We start from the raw sequence: 21,166 nt of genomic DNA on the forward strand, positions 1-21,166 counted from the left end.
CTGAAGTGCCCTTGAGCAAGGCACCTAACCCCTCACTGCTCCCTGCTGTTGTTGCAGGCAGCTCACTGCACCAGGATTAGTGTGTGCTTCACCTCACTGTGTGTTCACTGTGTGCTGAGTGTGTTTCACTAATTCACGGATTGGGATAAATGCAGAGACCAAATTTCCCTCACGGGATCAAAAGAGTATATATACTTATACTTATAATTAATCTCTCAGCTGAAAACTTGCCCGCTCTCTCAGCACTCTTACTGGCCCACACACACACACACACACACACACATTGACTAATAGTCACACAGTACGCTCTGTAACTCCCACCCCCTGACTCACCCGCAGTAGACCGAAGTGCTGTTGTTATTGATCTTCTGGTCGTAGCAGTAGCGCCTATAGTCCTCCAGGGCATCTTTGATGGCGATGACCGTGAGAACCACAGCCAGGGGGATCATGGTGATCTCCTTCTGAAAGGCCTCCACAACAGGCACCCAGTTCAGCAGCACCAGGAAAAGGAAGTACAGGTTGGCCGCCCTGGACACACAGAAGACACATAGGCATAAGCAAACAAACATACAAACAAACAAATATACACAATTTTACATTCATATCAACTTTCAGTACATAAAAGCACATTTGGAATTAGTGTGTGTGCTTTTCAGGGAACTGAAACTTCTACTGTTAACAGCTAGTTCTACCAGTTGACTGACTTAGCAGGTCGCTTTTATCCAAAGCCACACAGATTTACAATGGTGACAGATGGCCAGGGTGTGCCATTACGGCTGCTCCAGAACTCCTGCAGTTGTGCTATAGGAACACAAGCACCACCAATGCATTTAGCAAAATCATACAATATCGAAAAGCAAACTTCTTCAATTCACCACCAGGCAGCAGTACACAGAGTTCTGCACACACATTAACATGTTGATCTCTGCGGCCTTTTGTCAAGTTACTCTTGTGTATGCTACTGTACTGTCTCAGCCACGTGTTGTCTGGCAAGTGCTGTTAAAGGCTACATGTCCTGTCTAGGGGTGTAAAGGTACACATATTCGTACCGAACTGTTTAGGTACAGGATGTTAGGTTCAACACAGATATGTACCAAATGTGCAGTCTTAAAACAGTAATCAACAGTAGGCTTTTTTGCTTGCGGACCATATTTCAAATTTGAGTGCCCACACAAACATGTTAAGTGGTGGACCACATGGCAGTTTAGACAATTGATGTCAAAAAACATTTGGCACCTTTTTAAAATACTATTCCTGTTGTGCATCAGCAATGTTGCCAGTGAATTTTAGGTTAGCAGTACCTACAGACTTACTGATTTATTTGGATAGTTCTTGAAATGAACTGAATATTTCCAGCCCTTGACCTATAGGTCACCTTCCAAACCACACTTAAGAGTACCATAATCTGCTCCATACAGTCAGATTTACAGAAAGTCAGTTATTTGCTCTGTCAAAATTAAATGTTTGGAAAAGATCTCCATTTCCTTAACTGTGTTAACAAAGGTCCTTGAAGCCATTGGCATACATGTCCAGTCAACAGCATGCAATTTGGAGCTTGTCTGCATAAACGCCCACAGGGGTTGTGCAATCCACAGTCTTTGACCAAGGGATCGCAGTTATTAAGCTGTACAAGCCTATAAAATTCAAGTCTGGAGTTGAAGTGTGTGTGTGTGTGTGTGAATTAATCATCAGGTGACTAAACACACCTGACAGGTTTTCCTTCCTAATCTGATTTCCTTCTCTCAGCACTGTGTTTGTCTCCACTATCGTTTTGATCCATGCTCAACTGTCGGGTGAGAGAGGTGCCATGTTAATATTAGCCTCTGTACACATGAAATGCTATACTTGTACATGCATGACTTTTTTCACTGCCCAAGTCATCTGATTATTTCTGTTTTTGTCTGTTTCGTCTGTCTTAATTTCCCATATCTAATTAGCTTCTTTATGTGTGTGTACCAATCCCTGCATGTTTGAATGTTTGTGAATGTGTGTGGATGTGTGTGAGTGTGTGTGTATGACTTTATGAGCATGCACAAAGATAAGAGTCACCGGTGAAACTGCTCAAACAAGTTCTTGGGGATGAAGCTGAGCAGGCTGTACTTGGTGGTGCTGATGCTGTTGCCCGGGTAACCCTTGCAAACGCTGTGATACTCAGACTGGTTGGGGCCACAGCGAGCCACCACGGTCCTTCTCTTCCCCGTCAGCCGGTGAGCAGGAGGCTCCTGAGCGTCCAGCGGACTCTTGGAGGACAGAGGGGCGGCGGAAGAGTACCAGCCCCTCCCCACGTCCACGCCCACCATCTGCTGCCATCGGTGCCGGACCCAGTGGAGCCGCTCCATCGGTCGGTCCAGACCTTGAGGCCTTGGCGAGACGGTGGGGGCCTCACTCCAAGCTACTGGAAGAGCAAAGCAGAGCCTGTGGTGGGGCTCATACAGCTGTGCTGGGGCTCATACAGCTGTGCTGCACCTACACGAACACATACACACACACACACACACACACACACAGAGCGTCACTATGCAAAACATACGTACGTCCCATATATCAAGTAGGAAAACATAATATAGATAATTCTGTGTACATTTCAGAATATTCAGAATATCCCTATAATCTATAATGTTTAATTTTATTTATTTATTTACTTTTTTTTTTCAGCAATTACATAATGACATTTCACATGTTTCATCTGGTTACATCAACAATACCATTAGAAAAAAGTCAGAAAATAGGTTTTGGAGTCATAAATACAGTATGTAACTGGTTTGACACTCCACATTCTGAATAAGTGTGACCATAAAGTCGCCTCATGACCTCACAGGTTCAATTACATTTCTCATAGACCACAGGATGATCTCATTGGATGAGGTCAGAATGACCTGTTCAAAGTCATTCTCAAAACCCCAAAACCCAGAATAGACCGAACAGTATAGAGTTCTGAGACATGGCAGCTGGCTTGGCTACATTTTACCAGTTCACTTTGGGGGGGGAGTTGAAATGGGCTATTTTAGTAGCCTACAAGCGTTATTTCTCTATGAATATTCTGTACATTCATCTGCCCAACAGCGCCTCTTCTTCCTCAGGAAGCTGAGGTGGTCAATACTGCCCCAGAGACTCATGGTCAACTTTTACCACTGTGCAGTGGAGAGTGTGTTGACCTACGGGTTACTGGTGTGGTACTGGTGCACCAGCGCAGAGAATGAGGCCCTACACAGAGTGCGGTAAGAGCTGCAGGGAAGATCATTGGGGTCATTCCTGTCACATATTGAACTATTTAAAGTCTTGTTTTACCGTTATGAATGGATTCAGCTCACTCGCGATTTAAAACGATAGGTGCATTTCATAGCACTCGGTCAACTGTTATAGAACTATTATTTTAAGTTCTTACCAGGGATACTATTCTGATTCATAATTTATGCCCGCTCCTGGCGCAACACATGCAGGTTTAAATGGTGCATATTAAGTTAGCCATAATAACTTTCGCTTTGTTGCATATTAAGTTAGCCATAATAACTTTTGCTTTTAAGATAGACATAATGTTACACTCAGACATGTCCTCAGATGGTGCACTCTGCTCCTGATGCACATCAAATTACCAAAATTTAGCACCGTTCGATTTCACGTGAACCAATACTCGGTAATACCGACGTGATTTGGTCGGTACCAGTAAAACTACAGGGGTCGGTACCCAACCCTAATCATACAGAAGCTCGGTGTCCGGGCCATCCCACTGCCCCATTCACTCCCAGAGACGCCGGGCTTCCTTGGAAATTACGATTTTGGGGCGTTTGTCCAATAAACATCTAGCTTTTCTGCACTGAGATGTGAAGTGCCATTGAAAGTCTAGTGAAGCCGAGCGTCTATGGGGTTTTTGATGGATTGTGCCGTCACAGCAATGTATTAGGGGCGGGAAGTTACGATAGATGACCGGTAAAACCCTATTGCTGAACAAACAATGGAGTTTTACGTTTTTTGCATGTTCCAGTTGGAATAGTAGGCTAATGTAATACAGTAGTATTTGATTAAATTTTCCGTGATATTTTAGAGGAGGATGAGCTTCCCCTGTAATCTTAGTGCAATCGCCTCTGGCCATGTGAAACTGTGTTTTTAGAAGCAGTGCTTTTGGTACACCTTTTGAGGAACTGAGATTGCTGTTACTTCTGCAAAACTCTTAGAGGTTATTTACCTTTAAGTTACACTACTACAACTCTCTCACATCTAAGTACTCTTATGATGGCATGGTCCTACTGTAAAACCTGATGGTTTAGGTGGGCTTGACAATTCAATTTGCATAATGTTGTTGTCTATTCTACAGAATTCTGCACTATTTGAGTAACTTCTTGAAATCCAACACATCAGCCGTCCTTCCATTCTTAAACATTTGCCTGATAAAGACTGAGGCTGTTGATATATCCCTTATGACTAATTATAAAAAGCCTTTGGATCGAATTCCGCAAGACCAGCATTGTATTGTTCAATATTCATTGCCTTGGGGGATCTTTTGTGTCCATGTGATCGTCACAGGGAAGCAAGCAAGAAGGGAAGTTTTATTAGAGCACCATCTCATGTATTAATTCAGGCAACAAGCGGAGGCCAATGTAGTTGAGTGAGTCTCTCTCTCTCTCTCTCTCTCTCTCTCTCTCTGTCTCTCTTTTCTCTCTGTCTGTCTCTCTCTCTCTCTCTCTCTCTCCCTCCCTCCCAGGGGCACCACTTAAGATCTGTGCTTGAGCAGTCACTGGGGAGATCATGTGAGGCTAGGCCATGGTGCCCAAGTGTGTTTGTGTGCTGTGGGACCCGAAACTTCTCACCGTGGTCTACTGTAAATGTTACAAAATGAAAGTAGCGAGGCAAGAGAGTAAGAGAGTGCACATGTGTTAGTCTCCTATTAAGTGAATATGTATCATCTAATCCATACCTGTCAACACTCCAGTTTTCCCGGGTTTCTCCCGTATTTCAAGGTCATCTCCCAGCACCCTCCTTTGCATGGCCATCAAACTTCATTTTAAAATCATTGATCCATTCAGTTTGCCAGGTTGTGTATGAAATACACCCTACACATACACGATTACTTAGTTTCAATTTCAACTGTTTTGTCATAGGCTAAACCCTGGCAACCCAAAACCCAAATAAGGAAGCGGGTGCCAACTGCTGAGTCTCATCGTAAGCAAGCGGGCTAGTTGAATGGCCTACTCCAGAACTAGCTGTTGTGAAATTGTTGAGAATTTAATTGATTAACACATCACATAAACTGTTACACCATCTATATTTAACTTTTAAACTATATACTCTGTCTCAGGCTTTAAACATACAATCTGGCTCTACAGATCCTGTTCAACTATTTCCTCTGCCCACAACTGTTTCAAAATAAATGTCCTCACTACAATAATTCACTATTAAATAATTTAACTATTTAAACTACTCAACTATTTAACTGTTCAGACATTTCAACTGTCAGTTGTTATCAACTATGACTCCTGCCAACTGTTTCCAAATAAAAGTTTGTTTTGCATTTTATGTTAATATATAGTATGTTTATATTTTCATGCACTGGTAATTTCCTCGAAATTACATTTTCTAGTTTACTAAACTGTCACTTCATAGGCCACGTAAACATCGCTCATCACCGCCCATCCCTGTCGCTAATTGCGTGCCCACAACCACATGCGACATTAAATAGAATCAAAGTTTAGCGATCGGCTACATGATAATAAGATGTCAACAAGCAGCGACATACAGTATAGTAGTTCTACTCCACTTAAAAAAAAAATACTATAACTATACTGCACGTAGACTAGGGCTATGCCTAGCAGATTGAGAAGTGGATGTCGTAAAGGTGAACAAACGATAGCCTATTAGAAAGGCAAACATGTTGTCGCCATTATGTCTTTTGGTTGCCGCGACGTGGCGGTTACGTGGAGGTTACGTGCGAGAAACGTTAGAACTTACGTGGCGGCAACGTATGTTTGGTAATAAAGTTACGTAACCGCCACGTAACAGCGACGTAACCGTGTTAGCTGGGCAAAAGTTAAAGTTGCCTACAATGTAGCCTACAATGAAGAAAACTGATGCTCTGAATACTGAATCAGCGGTCTCTGAAAGTTTCTATAGCCTAATTGATGCATTTAACCGGAATTTGGATTTAAGTTTTTCACCGCAAAGCAGACGTGTGCTTTTTTCATATATGGTGGAGCAGAGCACTAATCGCTATTAGCACTTCTCCTCCCCTGTGTTTGCGTGATAGCCTACTCCAACTTTTCCATCGCCCTCCCATGAATTCATCAATGCATATGAAAATATGTTCCATGGTAGCTTGTTCAAATGTATCATGAAAATTGTTCTTTATATCTTTAGTTGGATATTGGATGCGAGAAAGTGTTCCATAGTGCATTTATATTAGTAGTCTGTGAAATGAATGTCCCACACCGTGTTGGCATTAGCATATGGCATTATAATTACACTGCCATTATAGTTTGATAGCCTACTGCAGGGTTGCCATCCCTTCCGTAAAATACGGAATTGTCCTGTATTTGAAAGGAAAAAGATGTGTTCCGTATTGAACTGATCTGGAACACATTTTGTTCCTAATTATGACCGCCGCGCAGCGAAGTCCAAATTTCCGTCAAGGATTCCCGGGACACTGAAAGACCGGGGTAGGCTACACGAAACTTGGTGGGCATGTAACCCCAAATGGATAGCATGGAACCATCGTTTTTCGTTTTGATCTGTAGCCCCCCTATACTGGACCCCCGAAAGGAGGGTAGGGCAGACACAGCTTTCTGTGAATATCTTGAGAACCGTAGGGCCTAGGATGACCAATTTTTTCTGTATGTTACATTCACAGTAATCATACGTATGACACATACTCACAGACATATGTACGCATGCATGCACATGCACAAACACACATACGCAGGCAAACACACGAGCATGCACACACACACACACACATCCACATAAACGTGTACACGCACACAATTCAAGAATTTCTCAGAATTATAAACAGGCAAGATGGGGGTGGGGTTGTATAAAATGAATTTTACATGTGAAATCTATGAACTAATCATGTTTTGGTACTTGTTGTCTAGCAGATACCAGTGAGAATTGAGTGTGGATAATACCGCTCTGCGGTACATCTAGTTATTGTGTGATTTGGGTTTTACAGTACTTTCCAATCTTATGTAATGTGAGACTTATGACATAATAAGTGACATTCTGATCATGTCTGGTGGAATGGCTCCTTCATAGTTCATGTCTGGCCTGTGAAGGGTCGGTGCTTTCCCTTCTGGGCCATACGTGGTCTACTTCCCTTTTCCTTGGTCATATATGGTTATGGTCCTTTATCTTTCCTGTTGATTCGCATCTTTAACACCTCTGCTTTAACATGTAGTCTGTCTCATTCTTCGCCCCCTGTCTGACAGTTCAGCTTGCAATAAATGTCACACCTTTCCATACCTATTAATAAATGCAGTAGTCCTGAGACTTATAAAACGTGTAGAATTATATAAATGTGTTATTAAAACAAGGAAAAAACACCACAAATGTAGTATATTCATAGCGATTCGTAGTGTATTCATAGTATTGTAGCATTCATTTGACAGAATTTTAGTAAACGGGCCCACAATTTTGTAAAATATTGCACAATTTAGTAAAACAATACATCATACATCATTTTTTGATATACATCTTGCAATACACACACACACAGCATAGCTTATATCAATACCCCCCCCCCCCTCAGTAACTGAACTGGATGCCAGTGTACTGACTGAAGTCTGAACCCCCCCCCCCCCGTTCCTTATTTTCATATCAGAAAGTTAGCAACCCAAACTGCAGCTTTCTACTAATCATGCAACATCTGTTTGTAAACATATATAGCTGTATCCTCTCCACAAATATTCTGCCCTATATGAAATCCAATGTCTGCCTTCATGTCATTTAAGTTCTCTTGAACATACCTCTCCACATAGTGAAAAATTCTTGGAGCTCTCTGGCACACACTTGTAATCTTCTAAATCACAAAGGGTAGTCCCAATACGCTGAACAACACTCAACAACTAACAGCCTCACGTCAAGTCAAGTCAATGTTTTATTGCCAGTCATACAGTACAGACAGACAAAACACAGTAAGACAGCATACACAGCACAAGACATCTACACAGAGGACAGAATAAAATGCAAATGGATGAAATACAGAAGTGTCTGGAGCCCTATAGTTAATAAATTACTTACACAATAAAACAAAATAAAAAAGATAAATAAAACAAAACAGTAGTGTTAGTGCTTTAAAACCGACTCTGAGGAGGACGTAACCAGGTACTGTGCAGATACTCTGGGATGATGGGTGTTGATGGCTCTACTGTCTGGGGATACTTTTGGTGAATCGTGAAGTTCTGGCTGTGATGCTTTTAATCACAAAAGCCTCATGCGAGTCATGTGACTACAGGCCTGGATTTTCCCTTACAGGCATGGCAACCTGGCCTTGACTGATCAACCAATTGTAGTATGTGGTATGACATTTCATGGTATTTTGCTGCAAGTTGGTCAAGTAGTCTTTGCAAAGGGCTTTATGTAAAGAGAGATCACTTAAATGTTCCACCACTTTAATGAGGTCGCGTCCATTTAATGAAAAATCAGTAAACAACACCAAAAATATAATGTAAGCTGAAACACTGTTAATCCAATATAGTGTTGTGCCAGCTCTTCCCAATCATATCAGGGCTATCATTGTCACAGTAAAGCAATGTCACCTCAGGACAGAATGAGGTACACTACTATGTAGGCCTATGTTTATTTAAAAGGGACCGTGCACATGCCGACATATGTCTTAAAAGTTGTGCGTTTTGATTTAGACCTCCAGTCGTAACTGTACATTGATTCCCGGAGTTGTAGGTTGGGTGGGGGATTTTAAGAGTTCAGGAACTTAAAAATGTCGAGGCAAATAACTTAGAACTTTGAAGACCAACGCTATCCACTCCGTATGAGACAAACTGTAGGCTAACGTTACAGGGGAAACATTAGGCCTACTAAAAACGTCTTTTAAACATTTACAGGTTGTCACCTGTCGGTAGCAGCTAACGTTAGGCCGCATGCTCACACGTTCATCTCATCGGTGTTATTTTAGGTCAGTTTCCTATTAGTTTCCTTATGCGATTTATCAGAGGATTTGCCGATTATTCGTTCCTAATTAGTTTAGCCTGTCAAACTCAGCAAACAAACCGGGCATAGTTAATGTTATAGCAATGCAAAATCTGAATGCCTTGAGTTGTTTTAGTCATCGAAACAAACATAAAGTTAAGTGAACAAGCTATCTAACAAGTTGGACAAAGACAGCTGAATCTTTGCTAAGCTTGGCTTATTCACTGTGCAAGTAGGCCTACTACAAGTCACGTCCGAAAGCTAACTTCTGCGGCGATTTGACCGTGTGCCAATTCCCAAGTAAAAAAGTCAGACAGACATACATGCATAGTCTGTTTGCATTATAAACGTTAGACCTAGTATTCTACCAATCGACCACAAAAAAAGGAAAAGATGCTGTCTAAGAATGCCTAACGCTATTGACATTTAATCAGTTTTGTTTCATGAGCTAGAACAATAACAAAACTAAAACTAAACTAAATGAAAATCACCGTTATGCTACTTACGTTCTTAGCATCACCTCCAATCCAAGGAGAGCCGCACAGTGTTATAAAGTTGAGGGTTGCAGCAACATTGTCCGGTGTTGTTTTTGTAGCCAGTTGCTTTCAGAAAAGCTCCGTCCTTCACAACGCTGTATCCGGGCTACAATGAATGGTAGTGTCTGAGTTGCGCAGATGGAGTTCAGACAAAAACCTCACTCTTGTTGGTGAGGCAAGTTACACCTCATCCGTAGCCTAATCGCAGTGAAGATAAGCAAGTGACATTTGCAGCATCTTCGACGTTGAACTTCCGAATCATAGGCTATATGTGGACTCTACAAAGGATGCCATTTTATTACACGAATTCAGAGCATGAAACACTAGGCCAGCATTAGCCACTGGGCCATTCTTCTTCTTAAACAGCCTAGACTTCGCTAGGGTCTGTGTAAGGGACTGTCTGCAAATTACACGACTGTTCCCATTTGTGACAGATCTGGCAGTTAGGAATGAAAAACATAACCTGTCGCAACTATTATATAGGCTAAAACTTGACTTCCCATTGGACATATCTAGTAGCAGTTTCAGTCAATTCATTGCATGATGAAGGGAAAGATCACACAGAATATAGGGTGGCTTCAAGAAAATATTTAATAAAATGTAAGAAATCACCAGGAGGTAAAATATTGACATAAATTCAACTAAATGACATTTCATTTAAGTAGGCTTTTTTATGGGACTAGTGCTAGATGTGTTAATTAGTGCACAACATTCTCCACAAATATGGCCTATAAGAAGTAGAGGTGGGCATATCGATCCAAATATCGATAAGTATCGATACCAGGGTTGCCAACCCTTCCGTAAAATACGGAATTTTCCTGTATTTGAAAGGAAAAAGATGTGTTCCGTATTGAACTGATACGGAACACATTTTGTTCCTAATTATGACCGCCGCGCAGCGAAGTCCAAATTTCCGTCAAGGATTCCCGGGACACTGAAAGACCGGGGTAGGCTACACGAAACTTGGTGGGCATGTAACCCCAAATGGATAGCATGGAACCATCGTTTTTCGTTTTGATCTGTAGCCCCCCCCCCCTATACTGGACCCCCGAAAGGAGGGTAGGGCAGACACAGCTTTCTGTGAATATCTTGAGAACCGTAGGGCCTAGGATGACCAATTTTTTCTGTATGTTACATTCACAGTAATCGTACGTATGACACATACTCACAGACATATGTACGCATGCATGCACATGCACAAACACACATACGCAGGCAAACACACGAGCATGCACACACACACACACACATCCACATAAACGTTCCATATAGGTTTAGTCCATATAGGTTTAGTCCATATAGGTTTAGTCCATATAGGTTTAGTCCATATAGGTTTAGTCCATATAGGTTTAGTCCATATAGGTTTAGTCCATATAGGTTTAGTCCATATAGGTTTAGTCCATATAGGTTTAGTCCATATAGGTTTAGTCCATATAGGTTTAGTCCATATAGGTTTAGTCCATATAGGTTTAGTCCATATAGGTTTAGTCCATATAGGTTTAGTCCATATAGGTTTAGTCCATATAGGTTTAGTCCATATAGGTTTAGTCCATATAGGTTTAGTCCATATAGGTTTAGTCCATATAGGTTTAGTCCATATAGGTTTAGTCCATATAGGTTTAGTCCATATAGGTTTAGTCCATATAGGTTTAGTCCATATAGGTTTAGTCCATATAGGTTTAGTCCATATAGGTTTAGTCCATATAGGTTTAGTCCATATAGGTTTAGTCCATATAGGTTTAGTCCATATAGGTTTAGTCCATAGTCCAAATTTCGATCAAGGATTCCCTGACACTGAAAGACTGGGTAGGCTACACTAAACTTGGTGGGCATGTAACCCCAAATGGATAGCATGGAACCATCGTTTTCGTTTTGATCTGTAGCCCCCTATACTGGACCCCCTAAAGGAGGGTAGGGCAGACACAGCTTTCTGAATATCTTGAGAACCGTGGGGCCTAGGATGACCAATTTTTTCTGTATGTTACATTCACAGTAATCGCATCGTTATGACACATACTCACAGACATATGCGCGCATGCATGCACATGCACAAACACACATACATGGCAAACCACACAGCATGCACACACACACACACACACATCCACATAAACGCACACACCTATCACATGCACACAATTCAAGAATTTCTCAGAATCATAAACAGGCAAGATGGGGTGGGGTTGTATAAAATGAATTTTACATGTGAAATCTATGAACTAATCATGTTTTGGTACTTGTTGTCTAGCAGATACCAGTGAGAATTGAGTGTGGATAATACCGCTCTGCGGTACATCTAGTTATTGTGTGATTTGGGTTTTACAGTACTTTCCAATCTTATGTAATGTGAGACTTATGACATAATAAGTGACATTCTGATCATGTCTGGTGGAATGGCTCCTTCATAGTTCATGTCTGGCCTGTGAAGGGTCGGTGCTTTCCCTTCTGGGCCATACGTGGTCTACTTCCCTTTTCCTTGGTCATATATGGTTATGGTCCTTTATCTTTCCTGTTGATTCGCATCTTTAACACCTCTGCTTTAACATGTAGTCTGTCTCATTCTTCGCCCCCTGTCTGACAGTTCAGCTTGCAATAAATGTCACACCTTTCCATACCTATTAATAAATGCAGTAGTCCTGAGACTTATAAAACGTGTAGAATTATATAAATGTGTTATTAAACCAGGAGGTAAAATATTGACATAAATTCAACTAAATGACATTTCATTTAAGTAGGCTTTTTTATGGGACTAGTGCTAGATGTGTTAATTAGTGCACAACATTCTCCAAAAATATGGCCTATAAGAAGTAGAGGTGGGCATATCGATCCAAATATCGATAAGTATCGATACCAGGGTTGCCAACCCTTCTGTAAAATACGGAATTTTCCTGTATTTGAAAGGAAAAAGATGTGTTCCGTATTGAACTGATACGGAACACATTTTGTTCCTAATTATGACCGCCGCGCAGCGAAGCGGCGGTCATATAGGTTTAGTCCATATAGGTTTAGTCCAAGTCCATATAGGTTTAGTCCATATAGGTTTAGTCCATATAGGTTTAGTCCATATAGGTTTAGTCCATATAGGTTTAGTCCATATAGGTTTAGTCCATATAGGTTTAGTCCATATAGGTTTAGTCCATATAGGTTTAGTCCATATAGGTTTAGTCCATATAGGTTTAGTCCATATAGGTTTAGTCCATATAGGTTTAGTCCATATAGGTTTAGTCCATATAGGTTTAGTCCATATAGGTTTAGTCCATATAGGTTTAGTCCATATAGGTTTAGTCCATATAGGTTTAGTCCATATAGGTTTAGTCCATATAGGTTTAGTCCATATAGGTTTAGTCCATATAGGTTTAGTCCATATAGGTTTAGTCCATATAGGTTTAGTCCATATAGGTTTAGTCCATATAGGTTTAGTCCATATAGGTTTAGTCCATATAGGTTTAGTCCATATAGGTTTAGTCCATATAGGTTTAGTCCATATAGGTTTAGTCCATATAGGTTTAGTCCTATAGGTTTAGTCCATATAGGTTTAGTCAAATTTCCGTCCAAGGATTCCCGGACACTGTAAGACCGGGTACACGAAAAACTTGGTGGGCATGTAACCCCACATGGATAGCATGGAACCATCGTTTTTCGTTTTGATCTGTAGCCCCCCGCTGGACTGGACCCCGAAAAGGAGGGTAGGGCAAACACAGTTTTCTGTGAATATCTCGAGAACCGTAAGGTTTAGGAGGACCATTGTTTTTGTATGTTGATCTCAAGGGGCCATGTCAACCCATTCCATAACCACTCATTTCATGTATAAGCCACCTAGTTAAACACAAAAAGTAAAATGAGGTGTTGAAATCGCGGGTATCTGTGACCTAACATAGTCAAAACTGCACGAAATTGGAAGTGTAGGATCATTATGACACCCTCTGAATGCACGCCAAGTTTCGTGGAATTCCGTTCATGGGGGGCCACACAATAAATTAATTTATGTTACTATACACCAACTGGCCTGTAGGTGGCCGGAGACAGTTTTCTGTGAATATCTCGAGAACCGTAAGGCCTAGGAGGTCCACCTTTTATTTGTATGTTGGTCTTAAGGGGACATGTCAACCCATCCCATTACCACTTATTTCATGTATAAGCCACCCTAGTTAAAAAATTTAAAAGCAAAAAATTAGGTGTTTTCATTACAATATCTCTGGCTGACATGGTCAAAACTGCACGAAATTGAAAGTGTAGGATCATTATGACACCCTCCGAATGAATGCCAAGTTTTGTGAACTTTCGTTCATGGGGGGCCTTTCAATAAAATAATTTATGTGTACATTTAGTGACCGTACACCAACAAGGATTCCCGGGACACTGAAAGACCGGGGTACATGAAACTTGGTGGGCATGTAACCCCACATGGATAGCATGGAACCATCATTTTTCGTTTTGATCTGTAGCCAACCCAAATCGATACCAACATTGGTATTGGTATCGGATCAATACCAGCGTGATGGGATCAATACTTTGATTTCAGTTCACTTATACACCAATATCTCTCATCTACATTCACAATGCATTGCTCCTATTTCACCAAGGACTAGCCTACAGTCTGCAAACACCACTCCTTTCACATCTTGCATGGCCTCTTTGCAATGTTTCTTTGTTGAAATGTTTGTAAATTATTAACTGTGGAAATCACTAAATCATTAGTGGTCATGGAAATGTATTCAAATTTAGCATATTGATGTTTCCTTCACGTCATAAATCATGACACACTGTTCTCCCCTACATAAAAGTGCTGCTTTTAGTAACACATATCGGTATCGGTATCGGTAATACTGGTTCTATATTTACTTGGTATTGGATCGAAACCAAATTTTGCAGTACACACACCACTAAGGATAAAGTAGCCTAGCCTAATACAATGTTGGAATCCCTACATTCTGATGATACTGGACCTATTTATTAGCCTGGCGACGCCTATTATAATCAACTTCATTTTCATTTCACTGAGATAGTAGTCTGGCACCACTAACTTTTCCTTCAGCACAAAGGGTGACGGGTCAAAAAATTCCAAAAAGTCGGTAAAATGTGTACATTTATGTACAACAAAGCTAGGTCTACATACATTGTTTCCTGACTGCCAATGCAGTTTATTATCAGTTTATAAAGGTTAGGTGAAGTAGGAAGTAACCTAGGAATCCCTGGTCAATGTGAATGGTTAGGCTGAATGTGACCAATGATTTCAAAGTTAACACAAAGCCTACACCCTTAAAGTGCTATAGTTGAAAGCGTCCCAATCATGAGATGGCAAAAAAAGAGAAGGGCAAGCTACCTGTGACAGCAATGACACATGTAATGACAATGACAAATGGGTCATTCCGTGTTAAATCATAAGGTTGTTGCTGCACCTTCTCAGATTTTGTTCAAACCTTGTATGTATCAAGAAGGGGTTCCAAACCAAGGCCTGTAAAATATTTCTGTTCAAATCCTATGTCGTCATATTATTTTCAGCCTCTGAAATTACTTCAGTTTTACAGCCTGAAAATCACATTGTCTGGTAAGCAATGTTTGGGCATTAATATAATGAAAAGTATTATTCATAAGCAGCCCAAACTTTGTAGGGTGGAAGATACCTTCCACATTCTCAGTATGACTGAACATTAAAAGTTTGTACGGCATATTTGGAAAAAAGTGCAAAATGTGTGACATTAAGGGTAGTAAAAGCTTGTTTTTGGACACATTTGGCAATCATTATTTTTTTCTCAAAATACTATGTTTCATTAATGCTGTAAGGCCTACCAATATTTGAACTCTCCACATAATAGGTTTGAAGATTTTAGACATTAATAAAGCATTTGCAGACAAAATAATGATTGGGGATACAAAACTGAGTTTACAAGACCCTCAATATCACCAGTTTGAGTGAAAAAGAGTGAAAAAATGTATGAAAACATTAGAATTGAACAAAAATATTTATTTATTATATTATTTTATATATTATATTTATTTATATATTTTACAGGTCTTAGTTTTGTGACCTAAACATTAGGTAGACAAACTATGAGCAAAATCTGAGACGGTTACAGCAACCATTGTTCTAGATTTTGTCTGATTTGACATGGAATGACTCACATGCAATATCTTCTCTCTGCCCATATCATGTGCTCTCTCTTGTCCTGGTTAAGAATCTCCAACTAGCACAGTATCTTATCTGTTTCTGCCACCTCCTGGATGATTTCTGTTCATTTCTTGATCATTTTACTCCTGCTTCATTGCCATCTCTGTCTTTCTCTCTGCCTTCTGTATGGCCGTATCGGTCTTCTGCCTCTGTCCTCCTCTCCCATCCTCCATTTTCTCAACTCTCTTGCCTGTCCATTACCTTCCTCCTTGAAAATACTCTGTTTCCTCCATTTTTGCATGGTCTTAGCCTCCTGTTCCACAATTCATCATCTCGCCCTGCAGCATGAAAGACATAGGCCTACATATGATGTGTAAAATCTTGTACAACTAAATAGCAGTACATGGTATGATCACCATTACCACCTACCATGCAAAGAAAATAAAACACATTTCTCATGTTTTCTCCATGCCCTTATCCTGTAACTCTTTGTAGGCATCAAGTCTGTTCTCCCCTTTGTAACTCAATCAGTTGTTAACAATTCAAGACAACATGAAAAATCAGAACTGCTTAAGTACTTTAAGATCAAGTTTAAGTCTGTGTATGTTTGTGTGTGTGGCTGTGCCTGTGTGTGTGTGTGTGTGTGTGTGTGAGAGAGAGAGAGAGACAGAGAGAGAGAAAGAGTGCAAGTGTGCACACCTATGTGCATGCATGTGTGTGTGTGTGTGTGTGTGTGTGTGTGTGTGACAGAGAGACTGTGGAAGTCACTGACTGACATCCCACAACAAGTTATATAACTTAATTTCAACAGTAAAGATCCTTCAACTCTCGCTCCAATCACTCAGAAACTCTTGTAATCAGAATCAGAAGCTGATCTTCATTCAATAAACCCAGGAGGATGCATACAAGGAGTAGGTACCATTGTTTGCACTCCATTGTTTATATGGTACTCATTAATAAATAAATATGACTTTAATTTACTTTTTTTACTTCTTATGGTGCTAACTGTGTGTGTGTGTGTGTAGAGGCACGCTAACTGTGTGTGTGTGTGTAGTGCCACTTGTGCAGTGTCTGCTGTCTTTCAAATGGCAAAAAGAAGGCAAGTCAAAAAGGGAACAACCTGTTAGCCTAGTTGCAGACGGTCCCTTACGCAGACCATAGCAACTAGTTCATCTCTTTTTTTTCTCTAAAATGTAGCCTACTACGGTTGTTTCCCCTTCTTGCTGCAGTGTTTTTGGTGAAGCGCCTTAATGTGTTGAACACCACCATAATAAGTGTGTAATATAATGTTACATAGTGTTAAGTTCCATGCGTTCAGAAAAATTGTAGCTATAAGTGGCAGCAGTGGGCTATTTTTTCGCTTCCTGACATAGATTATACTTTTAGCAGCTCTATTGTATTCTAGTCTATTTCAAAAGTAAAATACTACTTAAATGTTTTGTCGGCTCTCACTGGCACTGCGTAATTTGGAGGTATGTAAAAAAAAGAAGGTATGTAAAAAAAGAACGAGTTAAGGTCATGTGACTGTCAGCTGACCATGCGGAAGTAGGCTACAGAAAATGAGACGAAATGTCTACGCTACAGTTACTGAATAAAATACCAGCTGCTGAATGTCTAAAAGTAAGTTCTGCTTTATTTGCGTTAATACTTATAAATCATTCGTGAATTTGCGACAATAGCACGATTTATATAGTAGACTAGCCTTGACTGCACGCATCAACAGAACTTCATGCACCATCTGCGTCGAAAACGCACGCTCCTAAACACTTGATGTTGTTTGGCTAACTGTTTTACAACGATTTTTTATTTTTGTACAACGTATATTGATGTTAGTATAACTAACTTGTCTCGTTGGTGGCTTGGTGATCATTTAGCCTACCTCAACCTCTCATCTTATTGAGTAGCCTATGGAATAGCGACCAAAATTAAAATGCACTATGGAATGTGGTGATTTTCTTTCATCTATGAATGGGCCAGAAGGTGTTTACGCGGCATCTGTCATAACTCATTTCATGTCATGGTATTATTTTCCGATACCATGTCACACAATGTGAATAGAGATGGGTCATTCCACGTCAATTGAACCAGGGCCCACGCACTTACGTCTCAAAAAATTCTGAAAAAATTACCAGGTGTACCTATGTTATCCTGGAGACACACTGTAAAATTACTCTTATGTAAAATCTATACTTTCCAAGATACAGCCTATTTTACAGGGGGAGGGGGGTGTCGATTTGTTTTGTCAAAGTTCACAAGCCCACAGCGCAATAACTAATCCATGTAGGAGGCTCAAATTTTGCTTGCTGGTACATAAATAAGCAAAATCGTCACGCTTGGTCTGGATGATCCTGCATGGTCATAGTTGTCCCTCAAAGTTGATCAAAATTTATTAGAGTTTTTGGCTGGGCTCTGTTTAGGCCTTCAGAAGACATATTTGTACTCAACATATGCTCTTGATTTATTTTCCTTACTGAGATAAGTAGAAACACTCTCACAAAAAGCAATGAACAGAAAATAAATCCCTTCTGGGTCTGAACAGCAGACCTCACAAGTCTGAAAAATCATTTTGGTTATCATTTTCAGAGCGCCCAAACACCTTGTGGGAATATACAAATATTTTTTTAATGTTTTTCTTTCAGAGATGCCCACTGATCTCACTTCCTTTGTGTTCATGGGCAAAAGTTCCTAATGAAGCCAGTGCGCGAAATGGCTGCCGAAACAAACGTAATTGAAGCATGTTTAGAGTCAATTTTTGAAGAAATTGAAGTTCGTAACAACAGTTGCTTTAAACCTCTGCAGAAGTTATGTCTCATTTGCCTAAGCAAAGGCTAACCAGAGATGGCTACAAAGGCAAACACAAGGTCTGCCACCTCTCCGCGATTGGCTATTGAAAAAAGCTTTGTTCGAAATCAAAGACATTCCCTCCGCCCTATTTTCCCCTGAATCCAGGCGTATTTCTCTAGACTATGCACATTGTAACCCCCATGTCACCTCCATGGCTACAGATTTGCTTTTAAAAGTGAGCCTTTGACATCTACTTCACAATCACAAAAAAACTTAAGTCTGACTTGTTTTTTTACCTGATTTTACCAGCCTACCATTTCAATTTGTAGCAAACTCAGAAACACTCAAGCACCAACATTTTCTTTCCCTTTTCTAGTTTTTGCATCGAGTGGTGGATGGCCTGTGTGGAAGGGGCTATCCGAAGAGATCGGACTATGGTGACCAGTGGACTCTGACGGAATGGTCTGAGCTACTGGAGGCCCTCTCCTCCGTCTTCAGGGTGATCGTGGGGAAGAAGTGTTCAGACACGGTAGGCACTGCTAGAGCCACGTCACTCGTGAGTGACACCTGTCTAGGTGTCTGCAGGAGGACTGTGTTGTTACATGATAATGTCTCTATATGGGTTGTGTTTGATTTACTGTGAGACAGATTATCAATATGTGTGTGTGTGTGTGTGTGTGTGGCAACTCAGGAACTGCTCTCGGTGTTGGAGGCGTCCCACGCAGAGTGCATCTCGCAGTGTGTGAAGAGCAGGCAGGAGGAGATCCAGCAGGCTCTTGTGGAAAGAACCAATGCCATCTCCAGCACCCAACTCCAGGACTTTGACTGGCAAATGAAAGTAATGGATGCAGTGTGCATATACAGACATGCACACACATGCAAATTATATACATACACACATACACTATTATTACATTTATTATTATTATTATTATTATTATTACATTACATTTGGCTGACGACTTACATATGTCAACTATATTACAAGGGATTACATTGTCCCCGGAGCAACTTGGGGTTAAGTGCCTTACTGCACGCTAGCCCAGTTCTTTAACCGCTACACTACCACCGCCCCACTAGCACTAAGAGAGATAGTGTAGTTCCTGGAAAATGACCAGACAGGTCTCATGAGATTTCATGAGAATGCATTTCCTCCTGCTTTATCAGATATTTAGGGGCAGCCGTGGCCTACTGGTTAGCGCTTCGGACTTGTAACCGGAGGGTTGCAGGTTCAACCCAGACCAGTAGGCATGGCTGAAGTGCCCTTGAGCAAGGCACCTAACCCCTCACTGCTCCCCGAGCGCCGCTGTTGTTGCAGGCAGCTCACTGCGCCGGGATTAGTGTGTGCTTTAAAGTGGGGTGCATTAAAGATGTGTATATATGTATATATACATATATATACACCATCTACTCTTAACCGTCGTAACCACACAGCGTAGACACCAAAGTAGCACTTACACTCTGCTCTTAAAACTTATAATATCTTTAGTACGCAACCTAAAGAAAGACGTTTTTTAGATAAAAGTAAAAGATTATAGTATAGCTTCGTTCAGCAACATACATGATAGATAGACAGATATATACTTTATTGATCCCCAAGGGGAAATTCAAACAACACCAGTAAGATGTGTCTATCAAATTTGTCATAAAAGATTTATTGTTTAATTCTTATGCTTGTACAATAAGGAGTGTTTCAAGGTTAAGTGATAACAGGGGCGTGATTGTTCTTTTTGTGTGTGTGTACGTAGCTGGCCTTATCAAGTGATAAGTTGTCGTTTCTGCACACACCTCTCCTCAACCTCACACTGGACATGAAGGAGAATGGAAAACCACGGCCTATAACCATAGAGATGAACCGAGAGGAGTTACAGACTCTCATTAGTGCCATGGAGGCCGCTAACAAGGTCAGACACACACACATACACACACACAACATTTTTAAATCATCTATCCACTCATAACACTAATTGACTTTATTCAGGGTAAGGATACACACATACACATGAACATGCACACACACACATACACACACACATACCTGTAGGTAAGGGCTCAAAATGTGTGAATTACACATCATCAGCTCACTTGGCACTTCACACTCACTCACTCAGTCCACATTCTCACAGGTGGTACTGCAGCTGAAGTGAGCTCTTGCAGTGAGTCACCATGACAATTGAGGCATCTCCCCACTGGTGGCCGGAGGGATGACCTCATCATCGTGGGACGGCAGCCAGCCGGAGAGCAGTGGAGAGCTTCAGCACTGTAACACAGGCCTCCAGTCCTGCAGCCAGTAGCTTTCCCTGGCTCTCACTCGAACACACAGACAGACAGATCTCAACAGCCTCATGACCTAATTAGTTTTAACAGAACATTGTAGAAAGTGTGTGTGTGTGTGTGTGTGTGTGTGTGTGGTGTGTGCGCGTGTGCACGTGCACGTGTGCACGCGCAAAGTTTGTTAAACATACAGAGGGTTTGAAAGATGTCTGTGCCGAGAACGTGTACAAAATTGTAAGTGTTCAAGTGTTTTTTCCCTGTTCAATGTTTTTGTAATTGCTAAAAATGTTTTTTTTTTTTGTGAAGCATATAATAAATGAAATGTCCCTCA

The 21,166-nt window shown here is 40.9% G+C and overlaps 2 protein-coding genes across 2 annotated transcripts; one reads left to right on the forward strand and one right to left on the reverse strand.

Annotated features, from left to right (window-relative positions):
- Positions 1-534: 534 nt before the first annotated feature.
- LOC125283879 (phospholipid-transporting ATPase VD-like) lies at positions 535-10,049 on the reverse strand. The gene is made up of 2 exons (XM_048227394.1): positions 9,639-10,049; positions 535-2,466 (listed from the first exon to the last, which is right to left on the reverse strand). The coding sequence occupies exon 2, from the start codon at positions 2,337-2,339 to the stop codon at positions 2,046-2,048; it is 294 nt and encodes a 97-aa protein (XP_048083351.1). The 5' UTR covers positions 2,340-2,466; positions 9,639-10,049; the 3' UTR covers positions 535-2,045.
- A 7,224-nt stretch (positions 10,050-17,273) lies between these two features.
- Positions 17,274-21,166, forward strand: commd8 (COMM domain containing 8). Its single transcript, XM_048228062.1, has 5 exons — positions 17,274-17,397; positions 18,938-19,090; positions 19,253-19,399; positions 20,310-20,465; positions 20,688-21,166. Exons 1-5 carry the CDS (start codon positions 17,347-17,349, stop codon positions 20,706-20,708), a joined length of 528 nt encoding a protein of 175 aa, XP_048084019.1. The 5' UTR covers positions 17,274-17,346; the 3' UTR covers positions 20,709-21,166.

Source organism: Alosa alosa, chromosome 19, assembly GCF_017589495.1.
Source record: "Alosa alosa isolate M-15738 ecotype Scorff River chromosome 19, AALO_Geno_1.1, whole genome shotgun sequence".
Lineage (NCBI taxonomy): Eukaryota > Metazoa > Chordata > Actinopteri > Clupeiformes > Clupeidae > Alosa > Alosa alosa.